At 42.3% G+C, this 15452-nt stretch overlaps 1 protein-coding gene across 9 annotated transcripts in view; it reads left to right on the forward strand.

The window, feature by feature from the left end:
- Window positions 1-15452, forward strand: part of si:ch211-200p22.4 (phosphatidylinositol-binding clathrin assembly protein) — a 162823-nt gene that overhangs the window by 137863 nt on the left and 9508 nt on the right. For all 9 annotated transcript variants that reach the window (XM_041195488.1, XM_041195491.1, XM_041195493.1 and 6 more), the window contains 4 exons: window positions 650-760; window positions 4820-4957; window positions 10306-10336; window positions 12695-12812. In XM_041195488.1, coding sequence (XP_041051422.1) covers window positions 650-760; window positions 4820-4957; window positions 10306-10336; window positions 12695-12812 — 398 coding nt within the window. The remainder of the gene's footprint in view (window positions 1-649; window positions 761-4819; window positions 4958-10305; window positions 10337-12694; window positions 12813-15452) is intronic.

The raw sequence follows: 15452 nt of genomic DNA on the forward strand, positions 1-15452 counted from the left end.
GTAAACAACTGATAGACAACAGTACATTGAAAGGAGTTAACTGTGCTGGTAGAATTATTTAGGAAAATTATATAACAATAGCAACATTTGTTTCTAGAAATAAAATTTATAGAATTCCTCAATAAATGATTGAAACTTTTGAATTTGAGTTTGTGTATTAGTGTCAGCTTCCTTGCCTCTGACTCTAAAGGTTGTATGTTCATTTCGCATTATGCACTTTTAGCTGATATTTAGGTGTAATACTGAAGAAGTGCAATGTCAGAGGGTGTTGTCTTTGGATACAACATTAAAAACAGGTCTCATCAGGCTAAATTACTGAATATAAAAATAGATTGTACATCTATTCAAAGAAAAACAGAATTCTAGCGAATATTACTTCCTCAAACAACACCACCAAAAAAAACCGGATCATACCTTTTACATATTGTTTGTGGGATCTTGACTGTGGAAAATGGCTATACCATTTCAAAAGTAATCAATTTGTCCTAAAGAACTTTGGGACGTCTTCGAGGTGTGATAGGGCACTATGTAAAGTCCGTCTCTCGCACGCTCGCTCTCTCTCTCTCTCGTTCCCCCCTCCTGTGTGTGTCTTCCTGTATTTATTTTCTGTTTTGTTCTTGATAATGACTGCATTAAACTCTTATTCTAGGATTTGCTCCTCAACCAGCACCACAAATGATGGCTCCATCAACGCTGAACGTAGACTTTGACTCTGTGTTTGGATCCAAAACAGGTCTCGGTGATGCCAAGAATGCAAGTGGTAAATGCATAATGCTAATTTGCATTACTTGCCTAAATCCTTCATTATATAGAAAATTGCAGCAACATTATGTAGTAAATTTGTTGGTGTACTCTGCCAGAGCCATTTTTAAGAAGTATGTACAGCCAAACCCTTTCCTTCCTGTAAGGTACTCAACATTCCTCATTCTGTAAGTAGGCAAAACTGTCCTGTCTTTGATTAGCTGACAAGAGACCTGGGTCTAGATATTTGATTATGTAGCACCCATTTTTCCTCTTTGGCGGCTATGGTCACCTGTTGTGTTACAGCTTGCTGGCCTAATGATAGTGGGCTCAAGATTCAGTGCACCTAGCGACCATTTATTCAGATGCTGGGACCAATTCAAGCAGTTTTATTGCTTCTAGCTTCTGTTTATATTAGATTGTTTTTCAGAAAATATTTTCTGCCTCTCTCCGCCCTATTACCGAGATTTAGTACACTGTAAACTCTCCAGTCCAGAACGCTTAGGACCAAAGCATTTCTGGGCTTTGGAATTGTCTGGATTATAGAATTACTTTAGAATACCTAACCACAAGCTTGTGAACCAGATATAAATATGTACCTAAGACATAAAACACGCCTAAACTCTTGTTAAAGACATATAAAAGAGTACAAAATATGGGCTGATTTATTAATATGTAGGTGTCCAGAATAAAATTGAACATAGTCAACAATTAAGCAATACGCTCCTTTATAAAGGTTCTTTAAGGCTTGTAAATTCCAATACATTCATAGTACACCTTTGAAGACACTTAGTTATCTCAAGTTATTACTTAATCACTACACTCCTCACCAGTGCTTCCAAAAATATTTTTCAATGTGACCTTATTTTAACACACATGCAGTAATCAGTCCCTTTCCCATTACACAAAGTAATCAACCCCTCTCCCCACTCTCTCTTACACACATACATGTCCATACACACAGTAATCAGCCCCTCACCCCACAAATACAAAACAATTAGCCCCTTTCCATACAAACACTCATCAGCCCCTCTTCTTCCACCGCTCTCCTGCCACCTCCCCCCCCCCGAACACATACTGTAATCAGCCCCTCTCCCCACACACGTGCACACATATACACACTAAGTACTTGGCCCCTTTTTCATCTTTCTTCCGCATGCCCCCCCCACCCCCACCCCCCCGGCCCCACCACCACCCGCATTCCACCTTGGCCTAGTTGCCAGTGGCTTCGATTCAGAGTCTTCAGCCCAGGGAAAGGAACCTATACAACAGGCAGGCAGGAGCAGAAATACAACAAAGTTTGCAGCTGCCGGTCACCTGCCTGGCTCATCCACATGGCTTCCAGGCATCGATCTAGCGTATCTAGGGCTGTTGCAGCATCATGAGTGGCAAGTCTAAGAATTGCAGGGCTGATTTGGAGAAAAATAATTCGGACATCTAGTTTTTCTGGATTTCATAGTTTGGACTGGAGATGTTACAGTGTGTATGTATACTTCCACTATAAATGGACCACATTGTAACAATATTGTCTCACCAATTGAGTGCTCCCTTAATGTGCTGCATTCAATTCTGACATTGATTCAACTTTCTTCTGGCTTTACATGCCACCACTTTGGGCTGATGTCGTCTTGCTGAATGAATTGGTAAGTTGGATTTTATTGACCTGTTGAGCTTTGGTAACTAGAGATCATATTTTATGTTCACACTGATAAGACAGTTGAGGTAGTATTAATATGTTTTTCTGTGTCTCCCAGTTATGTGTAGCTCTCTGTTTCCCTTTGTTAGTATAATGTCTTGCGACAGTGCAAACAGAACAAGCTTTTAGACAAAAGCTATTCACTCTGCTGATAGAACGTTGCTTCTCATGAGTATTTTACAGAATCACAAAAACTTTGCAGTGCAGAAGGAGGTCATTCAGCCTATCGAATCTGCACTGGCTCTCTGAAAGAGCATTCCACCTAGTTCCACTCCCCTGCCTTATCCCTGTAACCTTGCACATTCTTTCTTTTCAGATAGCGATCCAGTTCTCTTTTAAATACTTCGGTCGAACCTGCCTCCACCACCCTCTCAGGAAGTTCGTTCCAGACTCCAACCACCCTCTGGATAAAAAAAAATTTTCTTCACCTCACTTTCACTCCTTTTGCCAATTATTTTGAATCTATGCCCTCTGGTTCTTGATGTTCTCTTAAGTGGGAACAGTTTCTCACTATTTACCCTGTCCATACCCCTCAGGATCTTGAATATCTCTATCAAGTCTCCTCTTAGCCTTCCTTTCTCCAAAAAAGAAGTCTCAGCCTCTCCAATTTATCCTCATAGCTACAGTTCTTTATCCCTGGAATCATTCTTGTGAATCTCCTCTGTGTATTCTTCTCTATCCTTCTTCAAGTATGGCACCCAGAACTGGGCACAGCACTCCGGATGGGGCCTAAAGAAAAAGGTGCCGCAAAATGGCCAGACCACATCAGTATGCAATATTTCCTCATTTACTGACCATCTCTAGTGTTTTTTTCCTTTCACACATAATCAGATTATATATTAATTTACAGGCACAGGACTTTAACTTCCAATGTATTTTTCTGCTAAAATGTTAAATAAACTAAAAGTCAGTTTACTCAGCTTAACCATGGTTGCAAATGTTCAAATGCCCATCTTGCAATTTCAAAGATGGTTTGTAGTGGAGTTACCCAGGGGTCAGTGTTGGGACCCTTGCTCTTCCTGATATATCTTAATATCCTAGACTGTGGTGTTCAGGGCATGATTTCAAAATTTGTAGATGATTTAAGCGGATTACATGATTATTTCTGTCTTTAATGGAATGTAACCATCATTTTGTTTTTGCTTGCTGCAGTACCAGGTAGTTTAAATTATAGTAAATTGCCTGCTGGAGAGTAGTATGATGGAGTAGTATGGAGACATATACAATTGCCAGAAAAACAGCAAGCCTGAGGGTTGTCTTACTGCAGCTACTGCCTTGGTGAGAACACACCTGGAGTATTGTGTGTAGTTTTGGTCTCCCTGCCTAAGAAAGGATATACTTGTCATAGAGGGAGTGCAGCAAACCTTCACTAGGCTGTTAACTGGGATGGCAGGACTGTTGTATGAGGAGAGATTGGTTCAACTGGGCCTGTATTCACTAGAGTTTTGAAGAATGAGAGGGGATCTGATTGAAACGTATACAATTCTAACAGGGCTAGACAGACTAGATGCAGGGAGGATGTTTCCCCTGGTTGGGGAGTCTAGAACCAGGGGCCATTGTCTCAGGAAACGGGGCAAGCCATTTAGTACTGAAATGTGGAAAAGCTTCTTCACTTGGAGGGTGGTCAACCTGTGGAATTCTCTATCACAGAAGGCTGTAGAGTCCAGGTCACTGAGTATATTCAAGAAAGAAATTGATAAATTTTTGGATATTAGGGGCATCAAGGGGTATGGAGAGAAAAGCGGAAGTATGGCATTGAGATAGAGGATCAGCCATGATCATATTGACTGGCGGAGCAGGCTCAAAGAGCTGAATGGCCTACTCCTGCTCCTAGTATCTATGGTCAGTGTATTTGCTGCCTGACCAAAGGCAGAAAATATTCATGGTACCAGTCCACTTAGTACAGGCTAAACTATTGATCAGATTTGTATTTTGTGTGTGGTGTGTGTTTGTTTTACCATTTAAAAAATCACAAACTACCGAATTGCACAATTAATTTATTGTGCATATAGTTGCTTTGACACTTTTGAGTCACTTGTTGCATTCTCCCCTGAAACTCTTGAAAAGACAGTCTCTGATAACATCAAGCTGCTTATTAATTTTCCTCATCCATGATATATGGAACAATATAATGAGCATTAATACATTGAATTTGCATTTATACATTGGGAAATGGTCACGTAGGGGTAATGTCACTGGACTTGTAATTCAGAAGCCCAAGCAAATGCTCTGGGAAGAGGGATTCACATCCCACCACAGCGGCTCATGGAATTAAAATTCAATTAATTTTTTAAAATATGGTATTGAAAGCTAGCCTCAGTAATTGTAACTATAAAAGTATAGATTGTACCTTAACTTTGATACCATTATTTTCTTACTAAGGTTTTGACCAACCAGGTGAAATACTGATGCCACAGCCAACTCTCCTTGCCAAAAATGAAGCAACACCGCCAATGATCCAGCAAAACAATAAACTACTAGCAACTGACTTGGATTCATCCCTCGCCAATCTTGTGGGCAGTATGTATTTAAAAGCAAGCCAGTCTATTACTATTGAGAAGAGTTGTGAAGGGCTAAAGAAGTGATTGTGTGTAATTCCGTTCAAACCAATACACCAATGATTCCTGCTCTTGTTGGGCTGTTAAACATGGTCCAATAGGAATAATTACTTGAAGACATATAGTTTAGAAATCTCATTTCATTAATATTCAGAAAGCTTTAAAGCCTCAAACGGTTTCTTTCCTCAACAAATATATTGGAGATTGTTAGGAGCCTTGACCAAATTGTGTCTAGTAATATACCATCTCAATCAGAAATCCATTTTTCTGCACTGTAATTGTTCCTGATGCTGATTTTATTTTTCAATAGCTATTAGCCATTTATCTTTTCTTAAACGGCTAAAATTAAAGGTAGCCTTAAACATGGAATTTGAGATCTCATCTAGCGATCAGTTTGAAGCTCTGCCTTGGTTGACTTTTCTTTGGAAAGATTGTTCAATAACTGGACACCTGAGAGGGTGGGAACTATAATGATCATTGAAGGAGATATTGGAAGTGTGGGGGAACTGGGCGAGATGAGAAACCTTACCAATACATTGTCTATTTTCCCAATGGATTGATCCCCTGAAACTAAACACTATGTAGGGAAAGTGCAATACAATGCTGAGATGAATTCGGAGCACCAGAGTTTGATTAATTGGACAGGAGTTTTGGGGAGGGAAAGGTGAGATTTATAAATGAGTAATGGTAGGCACCAATTTGAGCCCAACTGATTTTTTTGTTGTATGCTTACTTAAAGAGTGCACATTCATCAAGTATTTTTATACTTCTGTTAAGCTAAAATTTGCAGTAGCAGGACACCTAATGGTTTCTGTTGTTAATTAAACTTGCCATTACATGTTAAGGTTTTAATTTTATGCTTTTTTTTTTGTTTCATCATATTTTCTATTTCCCTCGTCACTCAAGGAGCCCTAACTTCGTTTCTCCCAAGTTTCATTCTTGTTGAAATTTATCTAGCCTATACCTGAAACTACATCTTAAAGATCACTCATTGTTCTGTTACAGTTTTCCAGTCATTTTTTAATGTAGCTCCCAGAGCATTTTATGAAGAACTGTGGGGGAGTGAGACTGTCCATAGAATTCACGGGGAGGCAGTGGCATAATGCCACTGGGTAATCCAGAGGCCCAAGCTGGGGACACAGGTTCAAATCCCACCACGGCAGCTGGTGGAATTTCAATTCAATTAACTTCTTAAAATCTGGAATTAAAAGCTAGTGTAATGATGACCACAAAATCATGGGTGATTGTCGTTAAAAACCTATCTACTTCACTAATCTTGCCCTCCTTACCTGGTCTGGCCTACATCTGACTTCAGACGCTCAGATATGTGGTTAACTCTTAACTGCCCTCTGCAATGGCTCAGCAAACCATTCAGTTGAATCAAGCCGTCTAAAAGGAACGAAACTGGCCGGACCACCCAGCATCTACCTAGGCACCAGAAACGACAAAAACACATCCAGCCCTGCTGACCCTGCAAAGTCCCCCACCTGGGAGAGCTGCCCCACAGATGAGTCAATCAACAGCCTGAATAGCTATATTCATGGAATCATACCTTACAGACAATGTCCCAGACACCACCATCAGTATCCCTGGGTACACCCTGTCCCACCGACAGGACAGATCCACCAGAGGTGGCGGCACAATGGTATACAGTCAGGAGGAAGTTGCCCTGGGAACCCTCAACATCGACTCTGGATCCCATGAAGTCCCATGGCATCAGGTCAAACATGGGCAGGAAACCCCCCCTGCTGGTTCCAACCTACCATCCCCTTAGCTGTTGAATCCGTACTCCTCCATCTTGAACACCACTCGGAGGGTGGCAGGGGCACAGAATGGATGCCCACACCAAGAGTGACTCCGTAGCACCACTACTGACTGAGCTGGCTGAGCCCTGACAGGCATAGCTGCTAAACTGGGTGTCACCTAGCATGTGGTGAGGGAACTGACAAGAGGGAAAAACCTACTTGACCTCGTCCTCACCAACCTACCTGCCACAGATGCATCTGCCCATGACAGTATTGGTAAGAGTGACCACCACACAGTTCTTGTGGAGACAAAGTATCATCCATCACGTTTTGTGGCACTGCCACCTTGTTAAATGGAATAGATTTCGAACAGCTCAAAACCGGGCATCCATGAGGCTCTGTGTGCCACCAGCAGCAGCGGAATTGTATACAATGACAATCTGTAACCTCATGGCTCGACATATCTCCCACTCTATCATTACCATCAAATTTGGGGGGGGGTCAACCTGGTTCAATGAAGAGTGCAGGAAAGCATGCCAGGAGCAGCACCAAAGTGAAGTGTCAACCTGGTGAAGCTGCAAGACAGGACTACTTGCATGCTAAACAGCAGAAGTAGCAGGTGATAGACAAAGTTAAGTGATCCCACAACCAACAGGTCAGATCTAAGCTCTGCAGCCCTGCTACATCCAGTCAAGAATGTTGGTGGACAATTAAACAACTAACTGGAAGAGAAGATACCACAAATATCCCCATTCTCAAAGATGGGGAAGCCCAGCACATCGGTGCAAAAGACAGGCTGAAGCAATTGCAGCTAATTTCAGCCAGAAGTCCAAGTGGATGATCCACCTCGGCCTTCTCCAGAGGTCCTCAGCATCACAGATGCCACTCTTCAGCCAATTCAATTCACTCCACGTGATATCAAGAAACGGCCAAAGACACTGGATACTGCAAAGGTTATAGCCCCTGACAATGTTCTGGCAATAGTACTAAAGACTTGTGCCTCAGAACTTGCCACACCCCTAGCCAAGCTGTTCCAGTACAGCTACTGTACTGGCATCTATCTGGCACTGTGGAAAATTGCCCAGGTGTGTCCTGTGTACACAAGCAGGACAAATCTAACCTGGCCAGTTGCCGCTGTCAATCATCAGCAAAGTGATGGAAAGTGTCATTGACAGCACTATCAAACGGCACTTAGCCAACAATAACCTGCTCACAGAAGCTCAATTTGAGGTCCACCAGGGCCACTCACCTCTTAACCTCATTAAAGCCTTGGTGCAAACAAGGACAAAGGAGCTGAACTCCAGTGGTGAGGTGAGAGTGACTGCCCTTGACATCAAGGCAGCATTTGACCGTGTGGTGTGAAGGAGCCCTAGCAAAGCCTAAGTTAGTGGGAAATGGGGGGAGGTGGGGCGGGGGGGGACTCTCCACTTAGCACAAAGGAAGATGGTTGTGATTGTTGGTGGTCGATCAGCTAAGTCCAAGGACCTCATTGCCGGAGCTCCTCAGGATAGTGCCCTGGGCCCAGCCATCTTCAGCCGTTTCATCAATGACCTTCCTTCCATCATAAGGTCAGAAACGGGGATGTTCGCAGATGATTGCACCATGTTCAGCAGCGTTCGCGACTCAGACATTGAATTAGTCTGTGCCCCTATGCAGCAAGACAAGGACAATATTCACGCTTGGCTGATAAATGGAAAGTAACATTTCGTGCCATACATGTGCCAGGCAATGACCATCTCCAGCAAGAGAGAATCTGTCCACCTCTCCATGACATTCAATGGCATTACCATGACTGAATCCCCCACTATCAACATCCTGGGGGTTACCATTGACCAAAAACTGTACTGGACCAGCTATATAAATACTGTGGCTACGAGAGCAGGTCAGAGGCTGGAAATTTTGCGGTGAGTAACTCACCACCTGACTCCCCAAAGCCTGTCCAGCATCTACAAGGCACAAGTCAGCTGTGTGATGGAATACTCTTCACTTGCCTGGATGAGTGCAGCTTCAACAACATTCAAGAAGCTCGTTGCCATCCAGAACATAGCAGCCCCCTTGATTGGCACCCCATCCACCACCTTAAACATTCACTCCCTCTACCACCGATGCACAGTGGCAGCAGTGTGTACCATCTACATGATGCACTGCAGAACTCACCAAGGCTCCTTCAAGAGCACCTTCCAAACCCACAACCTCTACCACCTAGAAGGACAAGGACAGCAGATGCATGGGAACCCTACTGCCTGCAGATTCCCTGCCAAGTTGCACACTGTCTTGACTGAAATATATTGCTGTTCCTTCACTCCTGATCAGTTAAAATCCTGGAACTCCTTTCCAAAAAGCACTGTGAATGTTCCTACGACACATGGACTGCAGCAGTTCAAGAAGGCAGCACACCGCCACCTTCTTGAGGGCAGTTAGGGATGGGCAATAAATGCTGGCCAGTGACACCCACATCTCATAAACGAATGTGGTGGTGGGGGGGGGGCGGAATTTGCCGATCATGCCTTTGCCAGCACATTCGGTAGAGCTACCCAATTAGTCGTCTCCTGTTCTTGTCCCTTAGCTCCTTTTCCCTTCAGATATTTATTTTGTCCCTTTTTGAAAGTTACTATTGAATGTCCTTCCAGTTTCTCTGTGGCAAAAATGAAACACTATATTCTCTTCAAGATGCCCGCGTGTGCGGCTATGCAGCAATCTGGAATGTACCACACATTGAAACAAATGGGTTACTCGCAACTTAGTTTGTCAGGAGATTTCCAGCATTAATGCAAGTCATGATTTAAATGTAAACTTCTCGTGGACAAAACAGTTGTGCTCAGAGGAGTTTGTAGCCTGTCCAGTGCAAAGAAAATTGAGAGGGAACACTGCTGAGAAATTGGGGAAAGTGACTAAACGTACAGCTGAAAAGATAAGTGCAAACTGTATTCATTGAGAAATTTGAATAGGATTGGCAATGAATATGTTTCCAAATTGTGGATTGAAGAGCTTCAGGGAACAAATATTAGAATACTCTGTTTTCTTTTAGTAACTTGCTCATCAATGGATGAGTTAGCCAACAATTATGCAATTTGATAAAGGACTTTCACTTATATAGTGTCTTCAAATATTCTCAGGATATCCCAATGTATTTCATAGTCAATTAATTGCTTCTGAAGCAGAGTCAGCTGTAATGGAGATAAACATGACGGCCAGTTTTCATACAGCATGATCCCACACAACAGCAATGGGATAATACATAAGCAAAATACTGCAGATGCTGGAAATCTGAAATAAAAACAAAAATGCTGGAAATGCTCAGCCAGGCTGGCAGCATATGGGGAGAGAAATATAGAGTTCGCGTTTTAAGCCGATGACCTTTCATCAGAACTAAGTTGATGCTTGATCTGTATTCTGTTGCTATGCCATGATTGTTTTGCAGAATTAATCTGCTTTCTTTGTTTTCTTTAAATAAAATAAAGTGTCTAATCTGTCTGCAGATATTTCTACTGTCTCTATTCAGTTATGCTGATTGAATACACAATTCACTATTGACGCTCAAGTGACTGTTTTCTTCTTTTCACAGATTTGAATTTTGGAGGAACCCCAATGAAAAGGTAAGGACCTAAATATTTAACAGTACTACTGGTTCAGGAAATGGAATTTAAACTTGAAGGGAACAAAAGAAAAAGGAATAACAGGAGGAACCGGGATTGGTCTTAATCCAAAACTCCAATCTCATCTGCCAAGCAAATCTCCTAATCTAGTTTCTATTGTGACTGTTGTTTTCCCATAATAGAAACTGAACCAATCAGGTATTGTGAGGGAGAAAAACTTCTACTCCTTTACAGCAAGAAAGGCCAAAAAGAAAAGGTGAAGTGGAACTTGCCTGCCTAACATCTTCCAGGATATTGTTAACTGCAACAATGCTCTACTCTACCTTACACTATTCGCGCTCTCATTTTGTGAGCCGCTCCCTTCCCTACTTCTAAATATCGTTGGTCCCTCCCACTTTTTAATGGGTCTACAACTTTGCCTATTGTAAAGTATGTAGATTCCCCCTCTCCGATCTATATAAACGTTTGGATGTCAAATGTGTTTTCCCTTTGTAGAAGCATGACTATCCAGGTCTTATTTCATGTTAGTGAGCTGTCTTGATTTTGGCTACAAACCCATCAGGGAACATCTACCCAGAAAATGGACAGTTACCATCTTGGGAACAGCTTCTCTGCCGATGAGCTTTTTGGGGTCAGTGGGTATCTGACATGCATTGAAACCTGGGCATGCATGCATGTATGTGTGTACGCATATACATTTGAGGGATTCCAGTTTTTGCGGGCACATTTACCCCTCCTGGTTCTAATTGTCAGTGAGCTTGGCTGCCTGGTTAATCAGTTTTGGCCTGGAATCCTGCAAAGCTGTCTGAGTCAGGTTTTATTTTATTCATTTGTGGGATGTGGGAATAGCTAGCAAGATAAGTATTTATTGTCCATACCTAAATTCTCTTGAGAAGGTGCTGGTGAACCACCTTCTTGAACCTTTGCAGTCCTTGTGGTGCTATTAGGGAGCATTCCAGAATTTTACCCCAACAATATATTTTGAAATGAGGGGCACATGAATATGGCAGTGTTCCAATGTACCTGCCACTTTTGTTCTTTTAGATGCAGGTTTGAAAGGTGTTGTTGAAGGAACCTTGGCTTGTTGTTGCAGTGCATAGTGCACATGGTGTACACTGATCCACTTTGCACCATTGATAGTGAATGTTTGAGGTGCTGGATGGGCTGCCAAGCATGCTGCTGTGACCTGGATGGTGACAAGCTTCTGGAGTGTTGTTGAAACTTCACTCATCCAGGCAACTGGGGAGTATTCTGTCACACTCCTGACTTGTGCTTGTAAACAGTAGACAGGCTTTGGGGAATAAGAGGTGAGTTACTTGCTGCGAATTCCCAGCCTCTGACCTGTTTTGTAGCCACAGTATTTGTGAGGTTGGTCCACTTAAGTTTCTGATCAGTGGTAATTCCCAGGATGTTGATGGTGGGGTTTCAGCGAGATAATCCCTTTAAATGTCATGGGGAGATTATTAACTTCTCTCTCATTAGAGATGGTCTTTGCCTGCTGATTGTATGGCACAAATATTACTTACACTTTTCAGCTCAGGTCTTGATGCATGTGGGCATGGACTGCTTCATTATCTGAGGAGTTGCAAAGGAATTGGCACTGTGCAATCATCAGTGAACATAACCAGAGTCTAAAAGTCTGATGTGGACTGAATTAAGCAGATGAGTTAGCTTGATAAACAGATTTGATATCAATATCACACCATAGTACTTTGGTGCTAACGGGTTCACCAATTGGAGTTGCACAGTTTCAGCAGCAGCAGCTGTTTATTTGTTCTCATAACCAGATGCTAGGTAATGCATTCCAGCAGGTATTGTTCCCAGTTCTTTTTCCTTATCAAAAATAGAATTAGCACTAGAGTAAGCCTGGTAGGATAATTAACACAGAGCAGTTTGCATTAAAGAGCCACCTTGATATATTAAGGCAAGTCCAGTGCCATTTACCAGACTTGATTGTCACAAACCATTACATCCAAATAATCATGTGAGGGCCTTCAGCAAAGACAATGTGTCTATCTGTTGTAAGTACTTCCAGAGTGCACTAGTAACAAGGTAGTTTATATTAATGCCTGTTTTCCCTGCAGCAGTGTCCCCCTTTTTGTTTTAAAACCATAAGTCCATCTCACCGATTCATCCTGGATTTTGCACATTTACAGGAGAAAGCCCTTCAATTCCTTAGCCAAAAAGTGCCCGCAACAGGAAATGGTGTAACTGTAACAACTGACAGCTACAATGAAAATTCCATTCCAGGACCACAGGATACAGCAAACATTGTGATGTCAACTATTGATTGAAGTGAAAACTACCTCTTGTTTCTTTTCCTACAAAAGCTGAACTTTATATTTTATTGTGCCTTAGAATGGATCAGCAGTGGACCCAGAGTGGGGAAAGGAAATTGACAGGAGGAACAAACTGGCAGCCAAAGACCACTACATCAACCTCCTGGAGTGCAGTGCCAATGAATGTCCCACCAATGGTATGTTTAGAACTTCATAAATCTAGGTTCTGTGGACTAAGATATTGATAACAGCTTAATTTACTTCGAATCAAGCAAGTGCATGTTTCCTATTACAATCTATAACTGGCATTTCACAGCCCTAGCAATCTCTATTTGCATCAATCTCTCAAAGCAAAATAGTGGCTAAAGACATTAGCTATGAGTTGAATACTTCTTCCAGGACTGTTTTAATCTTGAGGCTGGTCTTTATGATCCATTTCTAATTTTCAAGTCCCCTATTCATCCTGCTGCGAAGCACCTTATACTTAGCAGGAGCAGGGAGTTAGAATGGTCACAAGACATATAAATTGATTTGTTGCATAATGTTGCTTTTTCCTTCATTATCATAGCCCATTATTCATGCACACCTTTGAGAGTTGTTTACAGATCTCTTCTCCCACAAGCAGAGCTGAGGCAGGCGACTGCCATTGCGGGCTGGTTCAAAGGCCTGCCTCGGTTTTCTGGGGCTTCATCCTAGTTATTTTAGAAGTTGTTAGGCTCTCTAGCCATCAACCATAACCAACTCCTCCTCTTTTGCCCCCAGCCATGGCCCCTCATGCTCTCAGTGTCAACTCATGCCCTCCACCCACCCACCTCATAACCCCACATACCTTCCATGCCACCTTCATAGCCATGCACCTCAGTATCCACCATGGGAAGCCCTCGGGAGCCATGTAGAAAGAAAAAGAAACTTCTAGTATTCTAATACAGCTCTCATTCCTACACAGTTGATAGGGTTGATAGCAGGCAAAAAATTCCAATTCATAAAATCCATTCAAAGCCTTTAAATCTCAAGTGGTTAATCTCTTACAAAAAGAAACTTCTATTCAGAGCCCAAAGACAGCTAATCCTTTAATAGCCTCTTTAAGCTGTCAGTCTACTCTCAGCCATCAGTAAAGTGATGGAAGGTGTCTTCAACAGTGCTATCAAGCGGCACTTGCTTAGCAATAGCTTGCTCACTGACATTCAGTTTGGGTACCGCCAGGATCATTCAGCTCCTGACTTCATTACAGCCTTGGTTCAAACATGGACAAAGGAGAGGAACTCCAGAGGTGAGGTGAGAGTGACTGCCCTTGACATAAAGGCAGCATTTGACGAATGTGGCAATGAAGAGCCCTAGCCAAACTGGAGTCAATGGGAATCGTGGGGGGAGAACTCTCAATTGGTTGAAGTCATACCTAACACAAAGGAAAACGTGGTTGTTGGAGGTCAATCATCTCAGTTCCAGGACAGCACTGCAGGAGTTCCTCAGGGTAGTGTCCTAGGCCCAACCATCTTCAGCTGCTTCATCAATGATCTTCCTTCCATCATTCATTTCCCAAATACTCAGAACAATGGGGAAATGAGTAAAAGTGACTCCATGTTCCTCTTTCTTTTTATAGAACTTTTTTTAACAAATCTAGTTAATAGCTGATTTTTAAAGATTTTCTTCATGCATTTGTCCATTCTTTCTCTGAGATTGCAACATGTGGATTACTTAGCTAAATTTAAGATGAGGCATGGTGCCAAGGCAGTAAAAAGGGATTGTTATGACCACATGCGGAGGGCTAAAATGACACCCCTACTCTACCAAGAAAACTTTTATAGCAGTTTTTTTTAATTGCTTCTAGGGAACATTTTACTTTCCCCACTCCAATTCTCTCTTACGTCTGCAGGATCAACCCTGGACTCGAACCCCCAGATTTCTGTTATGACCACGTGAGGAGGGGTGAAATTACTCCCCTGTTCTACCATAACAGGTTTTTTTGTGAATTTAGAAAGGATGTGCTTTGCCAATACTGCAGCAGTCCCACTTTTTATGCTGTCAGATTGTCAGACAGATTTTCCTGGACTAAACGAAGAACAAGATATGTTTAATGAAACCATTTCTCCAATTAAACTAGGTAAGTCGCAACCACCATACATAGGTCACAAACATTCCCTTGGGCCCAACACACACACTGATACAGATGGCAGAATAAGAGAATAGCTTATGATTTTTTTATAGTTCGTGAGAGAGATAAAACCAATACAGTGGCTGTTCTTTGACTGGTCCCGATGCCATGATTCCACGCTGCGGCCATTTTGGTCAGTTGTCTTCCGGGTGTCGTTGTATGGAGCAGATTTCCACATTTTATTCCCAAAAGATCTCAGTTCGCAGTAGATTTTTCTTCCGAGGATGGTCACTTTGCAAATCCAGGCACTTGCGAGAGAGAGAAAACAGCTTTTGCAGCCTGTTTCTCCCTGCTTGGTAACACAATCTCTTAATGTACTCTGTTGGTTATATATTCCAGAGAAATTCTATTAGTCCATATCTGCTGCAGTCATTGTTTTAGAACAGGTAATTGCATTCTGATATGTCACCTCAGAAACATTTTCAGAGTTTCAGGATAGTGTAAAGCCCTACAGGAGCTGGGGTCTTTCATGCTCTCCTTGGGTTGAATGCCATTTTGATCCCACTTGGTGAAATGCAAGCCATATATTGTAGCCATCTGGCAGCCTCCATTGTCTTTTAGAGGGTTTCGGTTTTTTTAAAAAATAATCCAGCCAGAAAAAGTAAAGTAAGGAACTGTGAGCTGTATTTTATGTGCTCCCAATGGGTGTGTTTTAGGTAGGGGGACAAGTAAAGTCCTGCCCCCC

The sequence above is a fragment of the Carcharodon carcharias genome, chromosome 9 (genome assembly GCF_017639515.1).
Source record: "Carcharodon carcharias isolate sCarCar2 chromosome 9, sCarCar2.pri, whole genome shotgun sequence".
NCBI lineage: Eukaryota > Metazoa > Chordata > Chondrichthyes > Lamniformes > Lamnidae > Carcharodon > Carcharodon carcharias.